General features: G+C 36.7%; 1 protein-coding gene and 1 long non-coding RNA gene across 2 annotated transcripts; both read right to left on the reverse strand.

The window, feature by feature from the left end:
* Nucleotides 1-341: 341 nt before the first annotated feature.
* On the reverse strand, nt 342-9768 carry LOC118479513 (protein FAR1-RELATED SEQUENCE 5-like). Its single transcript, XM_035974066.1, has 7 exons — nt 9741-9768; nt 3495-3650; nt 2594-3177; nt 2420-2478; nt 2039-2234; nt 1644-1881; nt 342-562 (listed from the first exon to the last, which is right to left on the reverse strand). Exons 1-7 carry the CDS (start codon nt 9766-9768, stop codon nt 342-344), a joined length of 1482 nt encoding a protein of 493 aa, XP_035829959.1.
* A 1951-nt stretch (nt 9769-11719) lies between these two features.
* On the reverse strand, nt 11720-13742 carry LOC118479719. The gene is made up of 3 exons (XR_004860275.1): nt 13608-13742; nt 13029-13095; nt 11720-11890 (listed from the first exon to the last, which is right to left on the reverse strand). It is a non-coding gene; the product is annotated as an uncharacterized LOC118479719 (long non-coding RNA).
* Between the last annotated feature and the right edge of the window lie 8492 nt (nt 13743-22234).

Below are 22234 nucleotides of genomic sequence, written 5' to 3' on the forward strand. Positions count from 1 at the left end.
GACAAAATCTTTGCTTCAAGTAACTAAATTTCTGTTTAATCGTTTTATGGTTGTAACTGTGTTTGACAATAACAACTATTTTGTATTTTGGATATATGTTTTGAACAAATCTTATGCTTTATTATAATTTAAAATCGCATGAATGAATTAAAGATCTTTGCCACAAAATCGCATGTATTAAAAGTGAAATCGCATGTGAAAAATGATATAAACTAAATATAAACTGATGCATATAAAATCGCATGTTTATACTACTAAAATCGCATGTGAAAAATGATATACACAAATGAATATAAAATCGCATGTGTTTCGTATAAATTCGCATTTACATTTAAAAAAAATTACTCATCCTCATCATCTACAGACACCTCTTCCCACTGATCTTCGTCTTCAGATCCATCATCATTACTGTAATCTTCAAAGTCATCTTCCCCTTCGTCGTCTTCACCCTCATTGACTTTGTCTCTCACACCATCTTCAATCAGGACACCCTTCATCTTCTTTTTTCCCTGTTTACCTTGTTGTTTGGCTTTAAGCTCGCCGCAAGTCCGAATGTCATGACCTTTTTCATTGCATACGCTACATGTCCTTGACCTTTTCCCTTTGCGGCTGATCATTTGTTCCTTCTTAGATTTAATCCTTCTATGCGAGCCGCGGCCTTTGTTTCTTATACCAGCCGGCACACGAACAGTAGGGGGAGCATTAGTTACTGGTTGTTGATAACCAATCAACTTTGAAAATCGGTCAAATTTTGGATCAAGTTGCTTGGTTATGCGACTCTGATCAACTCTCTCTTTAAGCTGCATCATTTGATCCCTCACTAAGACTAGTTGATCAAGGTCGGAAATCAAATTACTAACCAAATACTCCCCTGTGTGAATGATTTCACGAGCAATCCGTTTAGCCTTGTTTTGCACATCCTTACCACCGATATTTAGATTGTACTTCACATTTAACTCATTGGGCACCACATCCTTCGTCCATCTCTTCATAACATATTTGTTTGGAATTTCTTTAACACCAAACATCTTGAAAAGAAAATATATGTGTTTGCATAGCAGCCCATACTGCTCAAAACCCAAACAGCTACACTCTGCAGTTACATCATTTTCAAGATTCTTGAACCACACCTAGAAATAACCAAAAAAAATTAATAAAATTTAAAATCGCATATATAAAAATAACAATTTCGCATGTCTAAACCATCATGTAAATGAATAAAATTAAAATCGCATGTGAATCATAACAATTTCGCATGTCTAAAAAATTATGTTAATAAATAAACTAAAATCGCATATCTAATGTAACAAATTCGCATGTCTAAAAAACGTGTAAAATACCTCCAATAAACCATCGCCATGTGCTTTAAAGTCCTTCAACAATATTTGGTGTCCATCAGCAAACATTCGGAAATTGTTCCATGTATCTCTACTTGCTGATCAAAAAATATAGACCTGGTGTAGATCTTAGCAGCATCTTTTTCCAAGGTAGTTTGACTCCAATCAGCTGGCTCAGTATATCTTGAAATATGATCATTTTTTCTATGATTGAACCTTTGTACATCCATTGCACCATCAAAATGATTCATAAACTCTACGAGTGTGAGTTGTGAATTAGCAACCTGGTAAAAAAATGGTTCTCACTCTCTGATCTTGAAGTTGTTCTCATAAGACCCGACATTGGCTCATGCCGGTAAAAAGCCGGAATCCACATGGATCTCATCCCAAACATATCATCAATCCATTTGTTTTCAGTAAGACCGAACTCAATCATCACCAATTTCCACTGTCTCTCAAATTCTTCGGGCTCAATCGAATCAGTCCAAACAATGTCGCACATCCTCCTTTTAAACTCGTCAATATTACACAACTCGTGTCCAACCTATAACAATAAATGCTTTTTATATCAGCCTATAACAAAAAAATATTAAAATAAAAATAACCCTACCAAAAGACAAAAATATTGCATGAAATACCTTATCTGCCACTTTTTTCATTATGTGCCACATGCACAATCTGTGTCTGCTAATAGGGAAAACCTCCTCAATAGCCTGTTTCATAGTAGGGTCTTGATCCGTCACTACGACATTTGGTTGCCGACCAAATGACTTTAAAAATGAATTCAGAAGCCATTTATATGATTCAATACTCTCCGATGCCAGCAACCCAGCTGAAACTGTTACATTTCGACAGTGGTTGTCAATGCCAGTGAACGGAACAAACACCATCTTGTACCTGAACAACACATGCGAAACAACATTTTAGTATGTGCGAATTATTAAAAATCACATGCGAAACCAGAAGTATGGCATGCGATATATTCATCACATTCTGTTTGTTTACACATGCGATATTAAAATTGCATTAACAAACAAACATGCGAAAATATGTAACAAACATGTTTGTCTTGAAACACTTACCTATTTGTCTTGAAAGTTGCATCGAACGATATCACATCCCCAAATTCAATATAGTTAAGCTTGCATAAACCATCAGCCCAGAACAAACCAGTTAACCGTTTGCCATCATCAACAGAGTATTCAAACGAATAATCAGCTAAATACTTTTTTTTTGTCAGTCATCCTATTTATTACCATGTCAGCGTCATATTCTCCTATATAGCTGTTTATTCGCTTCCTAAAATTTTTGCAATCATCAACCGTGGCACTAACATTCTCAAAACCACCATAACGTTTCCTCATTATCTGGAAAGCTTTGACAAGACCAAGGTTTAAAGTGCCAAGTTCCCATACCATCTCCTCCTGGACATCTGACAATTGTCTGTAAGCTGGGAGCATGTGAATGTCATTTTGACATACAAACTTATGATTATGGCCATCAACAAATTTCTTTACTGTATATAATCTATCATCCAGAGTGCAAATCATAAGTTGAGCTTTGCATCCGGTCCTAATAGTCCCCCTGTTCCTTGTTTTGAATTGCTTTTTTGACTTCGAATGATCATCAATACACAGAGGCTTATGTCCCTCTTTAGAACAAACAAAATACTTAGTTTTGATTATACCACCACTGTATACTTCACCACCTTTTCGAATAGAAAAACCAGCTAACTTAGCATATGATTGATAAAACGCATATGCTTGTTCAATAGAGATAAATTGAATTCCAACAACAGGTGTAGCTGATGCCTGAACCTCCGGAGTGTAAACCCTTTCATCTACATGAATCAAAATAAAAAACATAAAACGTCATATAAAACACATGCGAATTGTCTGATCAAAGCATGCGAAATGATGATATTGATAAATCTGAATTACATATGCGATTTATTACATAATAACATGCGAAATTGCAAAAAAAAAAAAAATCAAATGCGAATTGTAAGAGTAATAACATGCGAATTTATACATGTTGCTTTTCAAAATACAAAAGTGTAATCAAACATTCAAACTACAGAAACAGCTACAACAAATGCTACGATTAAACAAAAAACAATTATACGAACAATTTAGATATCTGAATTAACATAATTACCAATAGAAAACTGGTTTGCAGCACTTGAACTTGAAATTGGAATTGGAATTGGAATTGGATTTGCAGGTCGCGGATTTAAAACATCCTCAATCGAAACTCTCTGATAAGCAGATAATTGAGCATGATCACCGATCGGTCGATTTTCTTCAAAATCAACTTATGTTCGTCCAGTGCTACTCTGTGGATCCATCGAAATAAACAAATTGAATGAAACCCTAACACAGAAGAACGAAAACTGCAAATTGTGAATTATGGAAAATTTGAAACTGATTTGAATAATAATTACCGGGATATCAGTGTAACGAACTTCTCGCTGAATGAATGAAGAGACGAGTTTGCCCTCTGATGATTAGGTTAATTGTCTGATTTAACCTTATTAGACCGAAATGAATCAGGACACGTGTATGGCTCAAAATATAGCGTATATAATGTACGATAACCCTATTTGTACCATACTCTTTACCTATATATATATATATATATATATATTAGGGTGGGGATTTCCTAAAAAATGTAAAAAGTCATAAAACACTATAGTTTCAGCCACTTCAAACGTCTTTTCCACTTTGCATCTGCTTTGACAACGACCACAACAACCACGACCGTGTATATCACATGATAACTTAATATGCAGGGGTGTTAAACGGCTCATGTTCACGGGCTAACAGGTTGAACCCGACCCGAACCCGAAAATTTTATACGGACCCGAACTCGAATATGACCTGAATATTCGTAGGTTGACTCGAACACAACTCATTCAACCCAATTTTTTTTATTTTTTATTTTTCCACATATTCATATAATAAAATTAAAATTTACTAAAAAACACAAATGTGTATAATATAATTACATTTAAATCATAAAATCTTATGTCAAATTCTCTTTTTAAATTATGAATAAAAACACACGAATATGAATAATACAATTACATTTACATTATAAAATCTTATGTCAAATTTTCTTTTTAAATTATAATTATAGCATCAAATACACACCAAGTTTAACTTATGACATAAAATATATAATATAATAATAAATGGGTTAAATGGGTCAATCCGTCAACTCGACCCGTGTAGCTAAATATGTTTACGGGTTCAATCTAAACTAACCCAAACCCCTTTAAACTAAACCCAAACCTAAATTTCATGTTATATTCAGATCATGTTTTTAAATCGTGCAGAAATACACACCCCTACTCTCCATATAATAAAACACCAGCCACATCTTTGTAACACATACAACCACTCATTTAACTCCACATGTTCAACTCTACACTCAAAGAACTTTTTATTTCCCTCACCAACCCCATACCCCTCCACCTAAGGGGGTGTTTGGGATTGCGTTTTCAACCTGATTATTTAATTATTGTGTTTTGAAATCGCAAAAAATCTATTTTGAGTGTTTGGTAAAAAATTAATAAAAAGTGATTTTTTACGTTTTGTAGAGTTCAAAACGTGATAATCCATAAGTAGGTCACCCCTTGCTGCAGGAAAACGTGATAATCCAAAAACTGATTTTTTACGTTTTCATTTATTTATTTTTTTGAAATATATATACTTGCCAAACACTCAAATAGTTGATTATCTGATTATTGTGATATCAAACAACATAATCAAATCCAAACAATGTTGATTATCTGATTATTGTGATATCAAACAACATAATCAAATCCAAACACTATATTTCTGCAGCACGTTTTGTTACAGCTAATTATCTGATTACGATTATTCAAAACGCATAATCTATTTTCAAAACTCAACCCCAAACACCCCCTAAATCTTTGGCACACCCACCAATCCACCATTATTTCTTTTGCTGTTCATAACAAGGCTTGTTGATCAGATCTACTATAGTTGTGCATTTTTTGAGAGACCTGTAATATGGGTAAAGTGTTTACTTTTAAGTTTTTTTTTTTTTTTTGGGTAGGTTTTTTGGGGGTTTTTTTGGTTAGATATATTTTTTTTTATCAAAATTACTTTAAAAGAATATTTTACAAAATTGCTCTACAAGATCAAAATTACTCTACAAAATCTTTTGTAGACTAATTTTGATAATTACCCTACAAGCAAACATTTACGAAAATGTCACCGCCTTTTTTTGTCTTTTCCTTCAGTTCATACGTTTAGTACGTTAACTTTATTTGTACAGGAACTTTACCCCTATACGTAAGTAGTGTAAGGATCAAATACAAATGAGTTTAACATACAAAATATCCTTAACATCAGAAATGAAAGAAGTTTTTTTTTTTTTTTTTAATTTTTTTTACCATCTACTTAAGTACGATGTTTAATGGCAAAATGTAAAAAAAAATGTGATTTTACACTAGTAAAGAGTAATTATAATCAATGTAAAGTAATTATAATTATTCTACTAGTGAAAAATCACGATTTTTTAGATTATATGACTAAAATACGTGATTAATAAGATGGGCAAAAAATTTCAAGAAAAGAAATCTCTCATTTATTTCTCACGTTAAGCCAATTTGTATGTTTAGAGCATTCACATTGGTTCCCCTAAAAATATGTGAGTGTGTTACTTATATTATAAGGAATGGTTGTTAGTGGTTGTGAGTGGAGGTGAGAGAAATTATACAAGAATGTTACTGTTCATCTGTAAATATTTGGGAAACATTGTCTACATTTATAAATGTTACTGTTCATCTGTAAATATTTGGGAAACATTGTTTACCTTTATAAATTTTTTAATATTTTTAGAAAGGGTCGTGAGTTGAAAAAAAAAACAAAAAGATAATGATAAAGGTATAAAAATATTACTTAATTGAAAATGAAATAGAAAAAATAGTTGTTATTAGTGTAATTATATGAATATTGACAAAAAATTCAATGTGAAATAACTTAACCCTACTTAAGTTTTTTTTAACGACACATTTGGATCACTGACGGACCACTGGAGTATCATCATTTCACTACCGAAACCACCCGCTCATATGAATCTTCACTAGGAAATAATATCTATACACACCAATTCAGGAGAAAACCCAATAAATTTGAGAAAACTCCTTTGTGGGAATCAAACCTAGAATCTAACGACCCCTAAACTTTATCTCTTCCCTACTATGCCACTAGGGTATAATGTCGTGGACAACCCTATTTAAGTAATCTTCTACTTATTGAGAAAATCAAACGCGCTAAATATTTTACTTCAAGTAAATTATAACTTTTTGAGCTTCTTTTTTAACGGTGAACTTGATGTATAAGGTTACCACACTCTCCAAATCAGAGAGCCCCGTATTGCCCCACTTTGGTCAGACTATGTTGTCTTAACCGGGCACACGTTGTCTTCAAAGTTTGACTTTTTTGGGCGTTCCCCTGGAAACCATACCGCCGGCTGACACTTGATAGTCGTTGTGCCTCCATAAGAGCAGAACTCGCTTGCGTAACACATGGTGGGACGAAAACCCGGTTGAGCCCGGGAATCAAACTGACAACCTCATACAAAGGCCTAGTCCAAATCCTTCATTGCTTATATTCACCCCAATATGACACAAGTTATAATTGAATTTGAGTCTTCATTGGAAAACCCAAACTTTTTTGTTGTACTAAATTTTTTACCTCATTTAAATCATTACCTTTTGAACTTCTATACTTAATTGAAGAAAAATATTAAATTTAATTAATGGCTATTTAATAGCGTTTTGAACTTTTTTATTGCACTAAAAATTTGACACCCACTATTTTCATATTTATATATCTTATTCTCACAACTTTTTTCACTTTATCTCTTTTCATATATCTATGTATGTGTACCACTAAAAAAATCACTTCACCTTGTACTTCTCACACTAATTTTAAGCAACATCAACGCTACTAGTGTAAAAAAAAACCATAATGGTTTCAAGCAATATCGACGCTACAAATTTTATCATCAAATAGAAGCTGAGCAAAATTTTAATACTTGGGACTTAACAAAGTCGTCATGTCAATAACATTTTGTTTAAATATTAGAGATAAAATCCTAACATAGGATATTGTGCTACTTGAAGAACTCGTAAAGATATCAAAAGCTAAGCTTCTCGATAAAGCATTAGATTACAGGAACAACATAAGACCAGAGTGTTACTATAATATATTTTGGGTCCTAATATTAACACATGGGTAAAACTTATTTACACATGGTGTATACGGGCCTTATACTGTTATACGGCCCATATACACCATGTGTAAATATTTTGCCTGGTCGTATACAATGTATACGAACGTGTATACAGGTCGTATACTTTTATACGGCCCGTATTCTTCGAAAATTAGATTTTTCTCAAAGTATTTAAGGGATTTAAGTTGTCAATCACACGAGACATTTTACAGTCGTGAGGTGCTCAAACCTTTCTAGAATTAGAAAAAAAACATTAACAAGTAACAAAGATTGAAAAACAAAAAAACGTGTCGTATGACTGTAATAAAACGGAAGCTATCAACGCGGGATTACGGGCATGGTGTTATTCTTTATTTAATATTTACACAATAAAAGGAAGGGTGAGGCATTTGATGATAGTTGTAAGGAGTCTGAGTCTTCGGTTTCATCAGCCTATATCGAAGAAACCAAATTCGCAACAATGAGTCTGAGTCCATCGTTGTTCGTGAATGTTTCGAATCATCATAGAAGACGTGTCGGGTTCTTCTGCTAGTGTCCGGGCTTCCAAAGCTCACACAGGGTGATAAACAACGCTGATATGAACACAAACCAACTGCTTTATCTTGAGTCGTCGGGAAAACTTTTCCTCAGGGGAGGGTGAGTAGTATGAGTCTGAGTCCATTGTGGTTCGTGAATGTTTCGAATCATCATAGAAGACTATCAGGATTTTGTTGGTTTGTTTCCAGGTAGGGTTTAGAATGTTTGAAGTATTCATGGTTCAATACAACTCTTCTGAAAGACAAGAATACAACGTTCATGTATCACAAGGAATGACCGATCTAAGGTAGAGAACCTGATTTAGATACACAAATTCATCACCGGTTTCTACAGCATAAGCACATACACAATTTATTGGAAGAACCCGACACGTCTTCTGCTGGTTACTCTTTTATTCGATTTCAACAAATCTTTCAAGGTCTTAAGTGATGGACAATTGGTTAAAAGATGTAGAAGAGTTTGTGTAGAGATGTTTACGTACAAATTTGCATCATCCTTACGGTTACAAATGAAGTATTAAAAGATGTTAGTTTCTTGACAGTATGGTTTCTCGACAAATGAAGTATTAAAAGATGTTAGTTTCTTAACAGTATGGTTTCTCGACAAATGAAGCATTATCTGTTCTTGCTGCCTCTTCGGTTGGTAAAAGACATAGGATGGTTTCTAATACAGGCTCTTTTAGAGAAGCATTGGGATTCAAGGGTTTATGAGTAAAAGATGTTAGTTTCTTGACAGTATGGTTTCTCGACAAATGAAGTATTATATGTCCTTGCTGCCTATTCGGTTGGTAAAAGACATAGGATGGTTTCTAATACAGGCTCTTTGTCAGGTGAGTTGTGGTTTGAAACGAATATGCTTATGCGAATTCCCAACATCCTTGGTTTATTCTCTTTAATCTATTAGAACGATCCTTGTTTTGTCACGTACATGCGTTTAATTCCCAACATCCTTGTTTTGTCACGTACATTTCGTAAGAAACTTTTCGTGCACTGAACCTTCAGTTGTGTACGCAAATTCACCACCGGTTTCTACAGCACAAGCACATACACCGGTTTCCAACTAGGGTTTACAACCTGATTCAATATAAACAACGGTTCTCCAATTTGATGGAATTTGTGGATCAACAGAAATAACTCGCCATTCTCTTGCACCTGTATACATTGATTGTGGATTTAAGTTGCAAGACTTGAATTTGTGGATTTCGGTTGGGTCAGAAACTTAACAAGAGAAGAAACTAAAAAATACAATTGATTACTCGGTCGAAAAATGGCCAATAATCCGTTCATGATAGAAGAGTTGAGCAAGAATTGGGTCCGTCGCATGATAAAAGATACATATCGTCCGTTCAAGTTGAGCTTCCTAATGCAATTTTCACAGTGGTGCCAATGTCCTACTACTACAATCCTTCCAACCCTTGATGTTGAAACCGGTTTTAACTCATGAAAAGGAAAGAAACAAATTTTTGTAGAGAAGCGTTGGGATTAAGGGTTTATGACTCAAAGTTAACATTTTGATTCAGATTCAGGAAGCAGATGATTTTGTTTGTTTGAGAAACTAACAAGGTAAACCTGAATTTTCAGATTTTTAGACACTTACTTGAACCGTTAGTAATGCTAGATGTCATTTTGGCTGAACCACAACCTATTACAGCACTGTATGAACCCGTGTTTTGAAAATAGGCTTTGTTCTTCGTTTATTGGATCGTTCTAATAGATTAAAGAGGTTTTTACCATTTTTAACCATATGTATACGGGCCGTATACGGTTTATACGGCCGTATACTCTCGGTAAAAAAGTTTTTTACCGATCGTATACAATGTATACGATGATCGTATACGGGCCGTATATTTTTATACGGCTCGTATACTATGGGTAAAAAATGGTAAAAAAGGGTTTATTCTCTTTAATCTATTAGAACGATCCTTGTCTTGAGAACCTGATTCTGATTTAAACATATCGTCCGTTCAAGTTGAGCTTCCTGATCTGACAATTTGTTGAAAATTGTTGATTTCTGTTGGTTCAGATCTCGGAAGTAGTAGCAGAAGAACCCGACACGTCTTCTGTGATGATTCGAAACATTCCGAATAACTAGCAGAAGAACCCGACACGTCTTCTGTGATGATTAGAACGATCCTTGTTTTGTCACATACATGGAAAAACAAGGACCATTCACCTCTTTTAACCTACCAAAACACCAAAACCCGTACCGGTGATTGTTTATCCATACTATTCTCCATAGCCATATTCCCACTCACAAGTTGTTGATACATATCGTACGTTCAAGTTGAGCTTCCTGATACATATCATTCGTAAGAAACTTTTCGTGCACTGAACCTTCAGTTGTGTACCCTTCAATCTTCTTGAGTATTTTTCTAACTTTATGCTTGCATCCACCACAGTGAATATTAACTTTGAGTGAAAGAGTTTGGAAACCGGACGGAATCTACGAAGAAACTGTTGGAATTTGTGGATTACGGTTGGTTCAGAAACTTAACAAGAGAAGCAACTAAGAAAATACAATTGATTACTCGGTCGAATAATGGCCAATAATCCGTTCATAATCGTCGACGACGTCACTGAGGTTTTTTCTCTTCCGGTTACTAGCCATTATCAGCCCTTTTTCCTTTGGTTTCTGGTTGATTTTGAGGGTGAGGGTTTTGAATTGATTCCTGCGCTCAAGTTTCAACTACTGGAGTGAAATATTTGTTGGAATCTGTGGATTTCGGGTGAATAGTTTTTAGTAGATGCCTTTGGCAGCTTTCATTTGAAGATGAAGATGAAGATGAAGAAACGAGGGTTTATTCTCTTTAATCTATTAGAACGATCCTGATTCTGATTTAAACAATGGAATTTATGGATCAACATAAATAACTGAAATAACTCGCCATTCTCTTGCACCTGTATACGTTGATTGTGGATTTAACTTGCAAGAATTGGGTCCGTCGCATGATAGAAGATATATATCGTCCGTTCAAGTTGAGCTTCCTGATGCAATTTGTTGGAATTTGTGGATTTCGGTTGGTTCAGATCTCGGAAGTACTGAACAACAAAAATAACAGCTTCGGTTTCATCAACCGGCTTTGAAAACCGGACGGAATCTACGTAGAAACTGTTGGAATTTGTGGATTTCGATATGGTTGGTGTAAAAGCTCACATTTTACTACGTTGACCATGTTTTTTGACAAATCATCTGTTTCCTGAATCTAAATCTGAAAGTTAACTAGACCCCTCAAGTTGTCATTTATAACAACTAAGCGTCTGGAGAAGAGTATGTTGATATAGGAGAGTTGATGCAATTTTCCAAGCATTTTATCGTGTGTTGTAATTTTAATGAAGCAATGAAGATTGAATATGCAAACCGCATCCGTCTTCTGTTATGATTCGAAACATTCCGAATAACTAGCAGAACCTGACACGTCCTCTGTGATGATTCGAAACATTCCGAATAACTAGCAGAACCCGACACGTCTTCTGTAACACTCGTCTTATAATTTCATTTTATAACCATAAAGTACGGACTTTTTAAATTCAAAATACATGACCAACAAAAGCTTAGTTAATAACTAAGATGTACCTCGTTATAGTATTTAAACATAGTCGACTAACTAGATTAAAATGTTCAACATTCAAAAGAGTTTACAAAACAACATGTTTTGAACTAGATTATATTAGCGCGAAAGCATTCAAAACTTGTGTTCGGTTCTTGATTCCCTTGCTTGATCAACATCCACAACAAACGAGCATCACCTATGGTCAAAACCACAATAATCGTTAGTTTTGACATCTTAATATTAAGTAAAAATGAGTTCTATTGCTTAAATAATGAAAAACAAACAAATTAACTGCCAAACTGTGAGCCACGGTTCAGGACTGTGGCCCACGGTTCGCCCAGCTCAAAACAGAACTGCCAGACTGTGAGCCACGGTTCAGGACTGTGGCCCACGGTTCGCCCAGCTTAAAACAGATTTGCCAGACTGTGAGCCACGGTTCAGGACTGTGGCCCACAGTTCGCCCAGCTCAGCCTTCTTATGTTTTTTTTTCGCTTAATTCCTCATAACTTTTTATTTACATATCTGTTTTAGCCGATTCTTTTTCCTATATGTCCGTAATAAAATTACGGATCTAACCATATAAATTTCACTTAACGAAACCCGGATTATGAACGAATGGCCCACAAAATCCTTGTTTCGATTATTCGACCCATTAACTATGTGTGCAATTTGTTCGCTAATTTATTCTTTGGCATTCTAATCTTATTTACCCATTCCCCGGGCTAGAAATTCTTGGCATATCTGTACCATTACATGGCTTTACGCTCGTATTCGAACTTCGTGCTTGTTTTCTATAAATTCAAGCATTGCCACTTTATGCAATTCTTACAACTAGTTTCTACCATTTGACCCGATAACACGGATTCATAACCTTAACTTAGCATAACCATTCATTGCTAAAATTGCTATCTAGCTCTAGCGCAATATGAGACTTTCAAATCTTTACGCGCAAGAATCGATATAAGGACATAGTTTTGACCCGTTTGGTTGACGAGTGAAAATCCTCACTTTAATGTCAAGCCAAACTATTTCTAACTAATATTTGACCCGTTCTGTATGATACACTGAACGATTCTAACCGTTCATCTCAACCCGTATGGTTTATTCCCACCATACTTTAACCATTTACTTTAACCCATTTGGTTTGCCGAGTGAACTTCGTCACTTCCACGGCTTACCAAACGTACTCTAATCATTAAATTTGACCCGTTTGATCTATCGAGTGAACTTCGTCACTTCAATGACACATCAAACGCGCATATCACACCACGATACTATTAACAAGCTATAACTAAACATTCTTGCATAACGTAACGAAACTAATAGTTACATACCTTCAAAGCACTCCCTTAAAGCGCGTATCACCACCGGCTTGTCCGCTTGACGTCCCGGTTTCCTTGCCTATAAAGTTCAATCACAATTTATTTAGAACTCCTTTCTTAACATATATCACATAGTTTGCCGAAACTTTACAAATATGCGTTTTAGCTCTAATTTAAGTTTTAAGCCTTCTTTGAGGCATTTTTACAAACACCTTAAAGGCACAAATTTCTCACAATTCATTATCAAGTTCATAACTTGTTATATAGCCAAGATTAACATCAATCGGACAATTTCATATCAATTTTAACATCAACCAACTAGAAATTACTTCATAAAAATCAGATTACACTAGAACAACAACCAAAATCCTAGTGTTTGTCAAGTTCCCACAAAACCCACTAATCACCTTCATTGGTGTTTATGGATTTCACAAGAATTAAGCATGATTTCAACATATAATTGTCTAGGGTTCACTCCTAGACACAATATTATTCCTATATCATTCATATATCATTCATGCAACAACAAATTTCGAATTCTCTAAGTTCATCCAGAAATTCAAGTAGATATTTCTTATAAAATTCACATACCTTATGATCCCCTTACAGTGGAGATCACCAATCTAAGCTCGAATTTCGTTTTGGAACTGATTTGTGCCTCCAATTTGTGAGTTTTGTGTGATTTAGGGTTTGATGGAGGTTCTTGGTCGCCCCTGTATTCTCTTTGATCCATACACACACTCAATGTGTGTGTGTTTGGTGTTTTTATTTTGTTTTTAATAAGTTAAGTTTCAAACTTAACACCTTTAGTCCCCCATCTATTATCAAGTTTTTATCTTAGGTGTTTTAACTCACTAGCATGCCACTACAAGGCTTTTCCTCTTACTAGGTTATTCTCTTCCTGGTTAATTCATTTTGTTTATTTACCAATATTTTATTTAAATAACAAATTTATATTTTCGGGGTGTTACAAGTCCACCCCCTTAAAAAGGGTTTCGTCCCCGAAACCTTCTTTAAGTAGTTCTTTGGTTTGGACCTAGCCATCTTAATTTCGTTTTTCAGACCTTATTTCTTTTAGTCAAAGGTTATCATTTGCCTCGACGCATGCGTCTTCCACATGTAAGTCTTCATGCACTTTAACTTGTGTCTTGTATTTCTATCTTATCGCCTATTTGTCCCAATTGTCATTTGACCACTCAATGGTATGAGTTTGCCAACATGTTTACTTTATACTAGCTCTATATTGACAAGTGTTTTATGCAAGTCAGAACACTATTTCAACCTTGGGTGATCTTATCGGCTAGACTGATTAGTCACCATCACCTCCTGCCCCGTATCACGCGCTACAACATAATTATATTCTATATCACTTTTCATGACCATGATTGCATCGCATCACGTCGTGTTTAAGTTCTTATGAACTTTTTATTATCAAAACCTTCTTTCTAACGTATCGTTTTGCACCTATCGGTGTTAGGACCTACATCCTCTATTATTAACCATTTTCTATTTTGTCTCGTAATGTGCATATTTGTTAAACATTGTTTCTCACTAAACTGAATTCCTTTGTTTAACGTTTATTTCTTTTCAACACCTTTAATTCGTTTATTTTACTAATCCTTAATACAATCACACCCATTCAATATTCTTCCTGATAAGGATTTTATTAATTACATGTTACTTGGATAGTTACCCATATCCAAGTTTCTAAATCCATATTTATTGATACTTTATTAAGTTTCCGGGTTCTAGTGTACGCACGCCCCTTCCCATGGCAATATTTATCATAACTATTTTTGCCTCGGTTCCACATACTCACTATTGTTTATTTTCTTATACACACACACACATATATATATATATATTGCTTTTATATAATTCTCTCATTTCACTACTCATATACGCCCATATGCAACTATCATTCGCACTCATATCGATTAAAATTTGTGTTAAAATTGAATTTACAAGAAACATACCCGAAACGACATCAGGTTCTATCTTTACTTCGGCTGCGGTTAATTGGAAAGATCTGGCCCTTGCCTTTTGTGCTTCCATCTGCACATCCTTCTCATTCTTTTTCTTGTTTAACTCCGGGCACTCAAATTTCTTGTGACCCGGTTGGTAGCAATTGTAATAAACCGAAACCTTCCCCGGGCATAGCGTAGCCGTATGCCCTGTCTTTCCGCATATAGGACACGATTTATCCTTAAAGCGACACTCGCCCTTATGCCCCTTTCCACAAACCTTACAGCTCGGCGATCCATCCTTCACATCCGACTTCTTTGCCGATTCAGTTGTTCGTGCCTGCTTCGTAGGACTTGGGTTCACATCCTGCACCCTTCGTTCGCCCCTCTCTACTTGTTTCTTCAATTCAATCTCTCGCTCCCGGGCGGTGTTAATGATTTCAGTGAGGGTCTCGTACTTCGAGGGAGTCATGAACTCCCGATTTTCAGCACTCAGCATATTGTAGTAGTAGTAGTAGTATATCTTCTGTTCCTCAGTCGTCACTAACTCATCACATAATCTGAGTTTGTCAAGGAAAATACCCGTGATCTTATCGATTGATTCACCCTTTTGCCTTAGCTAGATGAATTCTTCCTTGATTCTGTTGATGACCGCCTTGGGACCATGGTGTTTAAGGAATTGTACCTTAAACTCGTCCCACGTCATAGCCTTTGCAGCTTCAGCTCCAATCTCCTTCTTCTTATTATCCCACAAATCCTTGGCTTGACCTCTCAACTGACCCGTACCGTAAGCTACAAAATCGCTTACGTCACAGTGGGTCCTTTCAAACACTCCCTCAATATCACTTAGCCATCTTTGGCATATTATCGGGTCAACTTCCCCGTTGTAAATTGGCGGTTTACACGCCATAAACTCCTTGTATGAACAACCCTTACGTTCTCCGAATTTTTCTTTCACAAGGTTGACATTGTCTTCCAACCTTTTAACCCGTTCCTCAACTAACGAAAGAACTGTATTCTGGATTTTGTCTATAAAACCGGATAGACTATTCTCGATTGCCCTCCCTACCTCTTCGGCAATCACCTCTTTCATTTGCTCGGTGACTATCGGCACCGTATCGTTATTACCCTTTTCTGCCATCTTGAAACTGAAATGTTTATACCAATTTTTAATCATTTCATTTATAACATATATTTTATTCGCTTCGGTTTAGCCAAGTTCATAACTTGCTTTAACCGTTCTCATTTAGTGCACTTTCCGGGTTTGAGTGTGTTAACACGCTCTTCCCGTGCACGTCAATTCACATCTCTTTTGCAACATATAATTTAAATCTTCTAAAATAACTAATTCTTATCGGATGATTGATCAAGCTTGAACCGAACACACTTTGTTGACAACCTTGAGCTTTGATTACCAACTTGTAACACTCGTCTTATAATTTCATTTTATAACCATAAAATACGGACTTTTTAAATTCAAAATACATGACCAACAAAAGCTTAGTTAATAACTAAGATGTACCTCGTTATAGTATTTAAACATAGTCGAGTAACTAGATTAAAATGTTCAACATTCAAAAGAGTTTACAAAACAACATGTTTTAAACTAGATTAGATTAGCGCGGAAGCATTCAAAACTTGTGTTCGGTTCTTGATTCCCTTGCTTGATCAACATCCACAACAAACGAGCATCACCTATGGTCAAAACCACAATAATCGTTAGTTTTGACATCTTAATATTAAGTAAAAATGAGTTCTATTGCTTAAATAATGAAAAACAAACAAATTAACTGCCAAACTGTGAGCCACGGTTCAGGACTGTGGCCCACGGTTCGCCCAGCTCAAAACAGAACTGCCAGACTGTGAGCCACGGTTCAGGACTGTGGCCCACGGTTCGTCCAGCTTAAAACAGAATTGCTAGACTGTGAGCCACGGTTCAGGACTGTGGCCCACAGTTCGCCCAGCTCAGCCTTCTTATGTTTTTTTTTTCGCTTAATTCCCCATAACTTTTTATTTACATATCCGTTTTAGCCGATTCTTTTTCCTATATGTCCGTATTAAAATTACGGATCTAACCATATAAATTTCACTTAACGAAACCCGGATTATGAACGAATGGCCCACAAAATCCTTGTTTCGATTATTCGACCCATTAACTATGTGTGCAATTTGTTCGCCAATTTATTCTTTGGCATTCTAATCTTATTTACCCATTCCCCGGGCTAGAAATTCTTGGCGTATCTGTATCATTACATGGCTTTACGCTCGTATTCGAACTTCGTGCTTGTTTTCTATAAATTCAAGCATTGCCACTTTATGCAATTCTTACAACTAGTTTCTACCATTTGACCCGATAACACGGATTCATAACCTTAACTTAGCATAACCATTCATTGCTAAAATTGCTATCTAGCTCTAGCGCAATATGAGACTTTCAAATCTTTACGCGCAAGAATCGATATAAGGACATAGTTTTGACCCGTTTGGTTGACGAGTGAAAATCCTCACTTTAATGTCAAGCCAAACTATTTCTAACTAATATTTGACCCGTTCTGTATGATACACCAAATGATTCTAACCGTTCATCTCAACCCGTATGGTTTATTCCCACCATACTTTAACCATTTACTTTAACCCATTTGGTTTGCCGAGTGAACTTCGTCACTTCCACGGCTTACCAAACGTACTCTAATCATTAAATTTGACCCGTTTGATCTATCGAGTGAACTTCCTCACTTCAATGACACATCAAACGCGCATATCACACCACGATACTATTAACAAGCTATAACTAAACATTCTTGCATAACGTAACGAAACTAATAGTTACATACCTTCAAAGCACTCCCTTAAAGCGCGTATCACCACCGGCTTGTCCGCTTGACGTCCCGGTTTCCTTGCCTATAGAGTTCAATCACAATTTATTTAGAACTCCTTTCTTAACATATATCACATAGTTTGCCGAAACTTTACAAATATGCGTTTTAGCTCTAATTTAAGTTTTAAGCCTTCTTTGAGGCATTTTTACAAACACCTTAAAGGCACAAATTTCTCACAATTCATTATCATGTTCATAACTTGTTATATAGCCAAGATTAACATCAATCGGACAATTTCATATCAATTTTAACATCAACCAACTAGAAATTACTTCATAAAAATCAGATTACACTAGAACAACAACCAAAATCCTAGTGTTTGTCAAGTTCCCACAAAACCCACTAATCACCTTCATTGGTGTTTATGGATTTCACAAGAATTAAGCATGATTTCAACATATAATTGTCTAGGGTTCACTCCTAGACACAATATTATTCCTATATCATTCATATATCATTCATGCAACAACAAATTTCGAATTCTCTAAGTTCATCCAAAAATTCAAGTAGAGATTTCTTATAAAATTCACATACCTTATGATCCCCTTACAGTGGAGATCACCAATCTAAGCTCGAATTTCGTTTTGGAACTGATTTGTGCCTCCAATTTGTGAGTTTTGTGTGATTTAGGGTTTGATGGAGGTTCTTGGTCGCCCCTGTATTCTCTTCGATCCAGACACACACTCAATGTGTGTGTGTTTGGTGTTTTTATTTTGTTTTTAATAAGTTAAGTTTCAAACTTAACACCTTTAGTCCCCCATCTATTATCAAGTTTTTATCTTAGGTGTTTTAACTCACTAGCATGCCACTACAAGGCTTTTCCTCTAACTAGGTTATTCTCTTCCTGGTTAATTCATTTTGTTTATTTACCAATATTTTATTTAAATAACAAATTTATATTTTCGGGGTGTTACATCTTCATAGCCATATTCCCACTCACAAGTTGTTGATCTTTGGGTGGTGATTTACTCCCGAACAAACCATGCCCACCTTGACCAGAATAGATAAGCGTATCACTCGATCCACTTACATTCGAATAACGCTGAGAATCCACAACGCTTATGGCCAGATTCTTTCCTTCAATCTTGGCAACATCAATGCCGCTTGTTTTATTATCACGAAAGTACTGAACAACCAAGATAACAGCTCCGGTATTTATCACCAACTCATCTTTAGTAGTGTTTGTTTGAGAACCTGATTCAGATACAAAACGGTCTCTTTGATTCGTCCACTAAAACTATTTGTGTATGCATTGTTTTGGTAGTTAACAACGCTAATTAGAAAAAAACCTGTAAAATTAATCATATCGATTGCTATAACGGGATGGATGTGACATACACAGATAGATAAGCTGTCACAGTTGTCAAGACTGTTTGTCGGGTTTCCAATGCTCACACAGGGTGATAAACAACGCTGATACGAACACATGTGTTTCGAAATAGGCTTTGTTCTTGGTTTAATGAAGTTACACGTAACATCTAGTTATATTCAGATTTAAACAATGCCCGCCTCAACTGAGATAACGGACATCCATCAAGCTGAAAAAGAAAACTTGTGTTTCCCATAGTCACAAAAGATTGCGATTTGTATTTCGCATAGCCACCGTTTCCGTAGTAAAAAACGGTTGGGTTTGCACATTCAATCTTCAATACTTCATTAAAATACCACTAGTAGAAGAACCCGACACGTCTTCATGTTACGGAGAATGTTCTAGAAATTGAAGGAAAAGGAAAAGATTTGTTGAAATCAAATTTGACAACTATGACAGCTTATTAAAAGTAGCAATCACCTCCAATCATTTCCTGGTCAAATCACACACTATAAAGTTTAAAGTTATCGTGTGTTGTAGTTTGGAAAGATGACCGAACAGAGATCTGAATAACAAACTGTGGAGAACTTGTTTGTGTTGGGTTCTTCTGCTAGTTACTCGATCAACGGACTGATCGGTAACGTTACTCTACTTGTGCTCCGATTTAAGCGGCGTGTTCCGATCAACATTGTTAAAGGTGATGAATAGTTTAGAAACCCTACAATATTGGTGTTTTTACTGGAAAAAACGTGATACTTGAAAAAACATCCTTATATACGGCTCGTATACATTTGGTAACATCAAAAACCTACCAAAATAATTCCATTGAGCCATATACGTTTTACAAATCGTATAAACATGTATACGGCTCGTATAACTATATACGGCCCGTATATAGTAAAATAAAAAAAAAACATTCTCTGCGCATTTTCCTATTAAAAAGCATTCTATACAGGCCGTATATTTTGTATACGACCTGTATATACTAGGGATGTGAAAATAAGATATAGGATGTGTGGGAACAAGGGGAGCCTATATTTTTTATGTTGATGGTTTAGACAATCGAACTAAAAATAAAAATACACTTTAGAATCACGCAACCCATGACAAAATATCACACCAAATTTATAATGATCCCGCAAACGACAATCATGCGAGGCATTACAAATAAACACACGCAATTATTTGACAAATCACATCAACATAAAACCCTTGTTAAATTAAAACAATCTGACACTTGCTGAAGGGTATGGTCCCAAAAACGCTGCGCAAACCTCCGTCAAGGTTGTGCAAGGAACCATACTCCTTATTTAATAAACTTCCTACCATGAGCCTTGCGCGAGTTACACCATCTCCTGTTCTACGACGCGCGAGGGTTAGCCAACAAGAAGCTCCGATAACAGCACTTAGCATACTGAAGGAGCACACAGTCACCCCAAACCCCGCGCAAGTCAGTTACGTGCTCAGCAAGAACCACACAAGGAAGCAGCGCAAAGCTGCTCCAGGTAGTACACAAGGTACAAGTGGCAGAGAAAAAGAGCCAATGAACATCCAGCAGGTTCTGTTCAATCGCACGCCACGATCGCTGACGAGAAATACTCAAGGACGCCTACGTGGCACCAATCAGAGGACGGAGACATCTGTCCCACGATCTCCACTTGTCTGCTGATGGCAGAAGGACGACAGGGCCGACAACAATGACACGTGGCTCCAATCAAGGCGCGCCAGCGCCGAAGAGTTTCTAGAAGCCACTAAACGGTCGACTCCAGTGAGACAAAGAACATATCCATTATGTTGTCAATTACCGGCCCAAGGCCCATCAGCCCATATCCTCTTACACCTCTCCGGCTATAAATAGAGACCTCACTCCACAGGTTAAACATTCTATTCCCTCTACTCTCACTCTTAGCACTTAATTATCCTCCCAAAGCAGTTGCTTATTCTCACGCCGGAGCCCGGTTAAGAGGGAAACCCCCACATTCCCCTCTTGACGAGTGACGGTGTTCTGTTTTGCAAGATTAAACATCAAGTCGGAGCTCAGATAATCCATAAGAAGATTAACCACTATGGTAGAAACATAAACCAAACTGATTAGTTGCCTAATTAGTTCTGTGTTTCTTTCATTGGCACCCACCGGTTTTTTCTACAACCATCTTCATCTTCTTTTTTCTGATTTTTTTGACATCTTTCGTCCTTCGATCATGACTGGTCAAGGAATCAATCACGAGTTTGGCTTCGGAGCAAACTCTAATGCGGCGCTGGGCGAAGGAATCCAAAATATCCAAGCCCAGCAAATCGAAGAAATTGGTGAAGTCGAAGTAACCAATACTGGGGGCCTGCGCGGGAGTATCAACCGCATCACTCAGACGGTCACCCCAGGAAACAACGGCGAGGGACCTTCAAACCCAACACCACCTCAGAATGTTTCGGCATTGCTAGGGCTACCAGAAGGCGAAACCCCAGCCTCATGGTACGCCAAGAATATCGCCACAATCAACGCAGCATACCAATCTCTGATTGCGCAGCAAGCAGTCTTGACGGCAGAACCGTCCTTGGTCACTCCTCAAAGTCAGGGGGCACGCCAGATGCCCCCACCGCCAAATCTCCAAGGCAGAATCAACAGGCCACCCCCTACCAGGCGTCTAAGCGTACATGACACGCGCGACACAAGGGGAGAAACGGAAAGTTACTATGACTATCCGTCAAACCTTCAAAGAGGTCCTGTTCATAGCCGGCTCACGCCGCGCAACATGAACAACGAATGGGAGGAGACAGACCCGAATGATCCAACTTGGGAAGATGACGAGGGCTCGTCAGTCTTCAATCGCTTGCAGAAGAACCACGAATACTTCAAACCACGACAGCATGTCGGGTACACAGAAGAAGCCGAAAGAGATTTTCGCCTGGCCTACAGGCCAGCGGAAGCCGCGGAACATTCAAAGTTCATCCCAAAAATCGCGCTCGCGCCGCTTTCAAGAGAAAAGTTACCTCCGACTGTCGGGAAGTTTAACGGATTGACTGATCCGGATGATCACGTCAGAACTTTCACTAGCGTAGGTTCATGGG

Source organism: Helianthus annuus, chromosome 6, assembly GCF_002127325.2.
Source record: "Helianthus annuus cultivar XRQ/B chromosome 6, HanXRQr2.0-SUNRISE, whole genome shotgun sequence".
Classification (NCBI taxonomy): Eukaryota; Viridiplantae; Streptophyta; class Magnoliopsida; order Asterales; family Asteraceae; genus Helianthus; species Helianthus annuus.

Coding starts and splice junctions, on each gene's coding strand:
- LOC118479513 (XM_035974066.1), bottom strand. CDS start 9,768: ATGACATCTAGCATTACTAACGGTTCAA. Junction 3,178..3,494: donor TGCAAACCAGTTTTCTATTG/GTAATTATGTTA, acceptor TGATTCATGTAG/ATGAAAGGGTTTACACTCCG. Junction 563..1,643: donor AACAACTTCAAGATCAGAGA/GTGAGAACCATT, acceptor GCAATGAAAAAG/GTCATGACATTCGGACTTGC.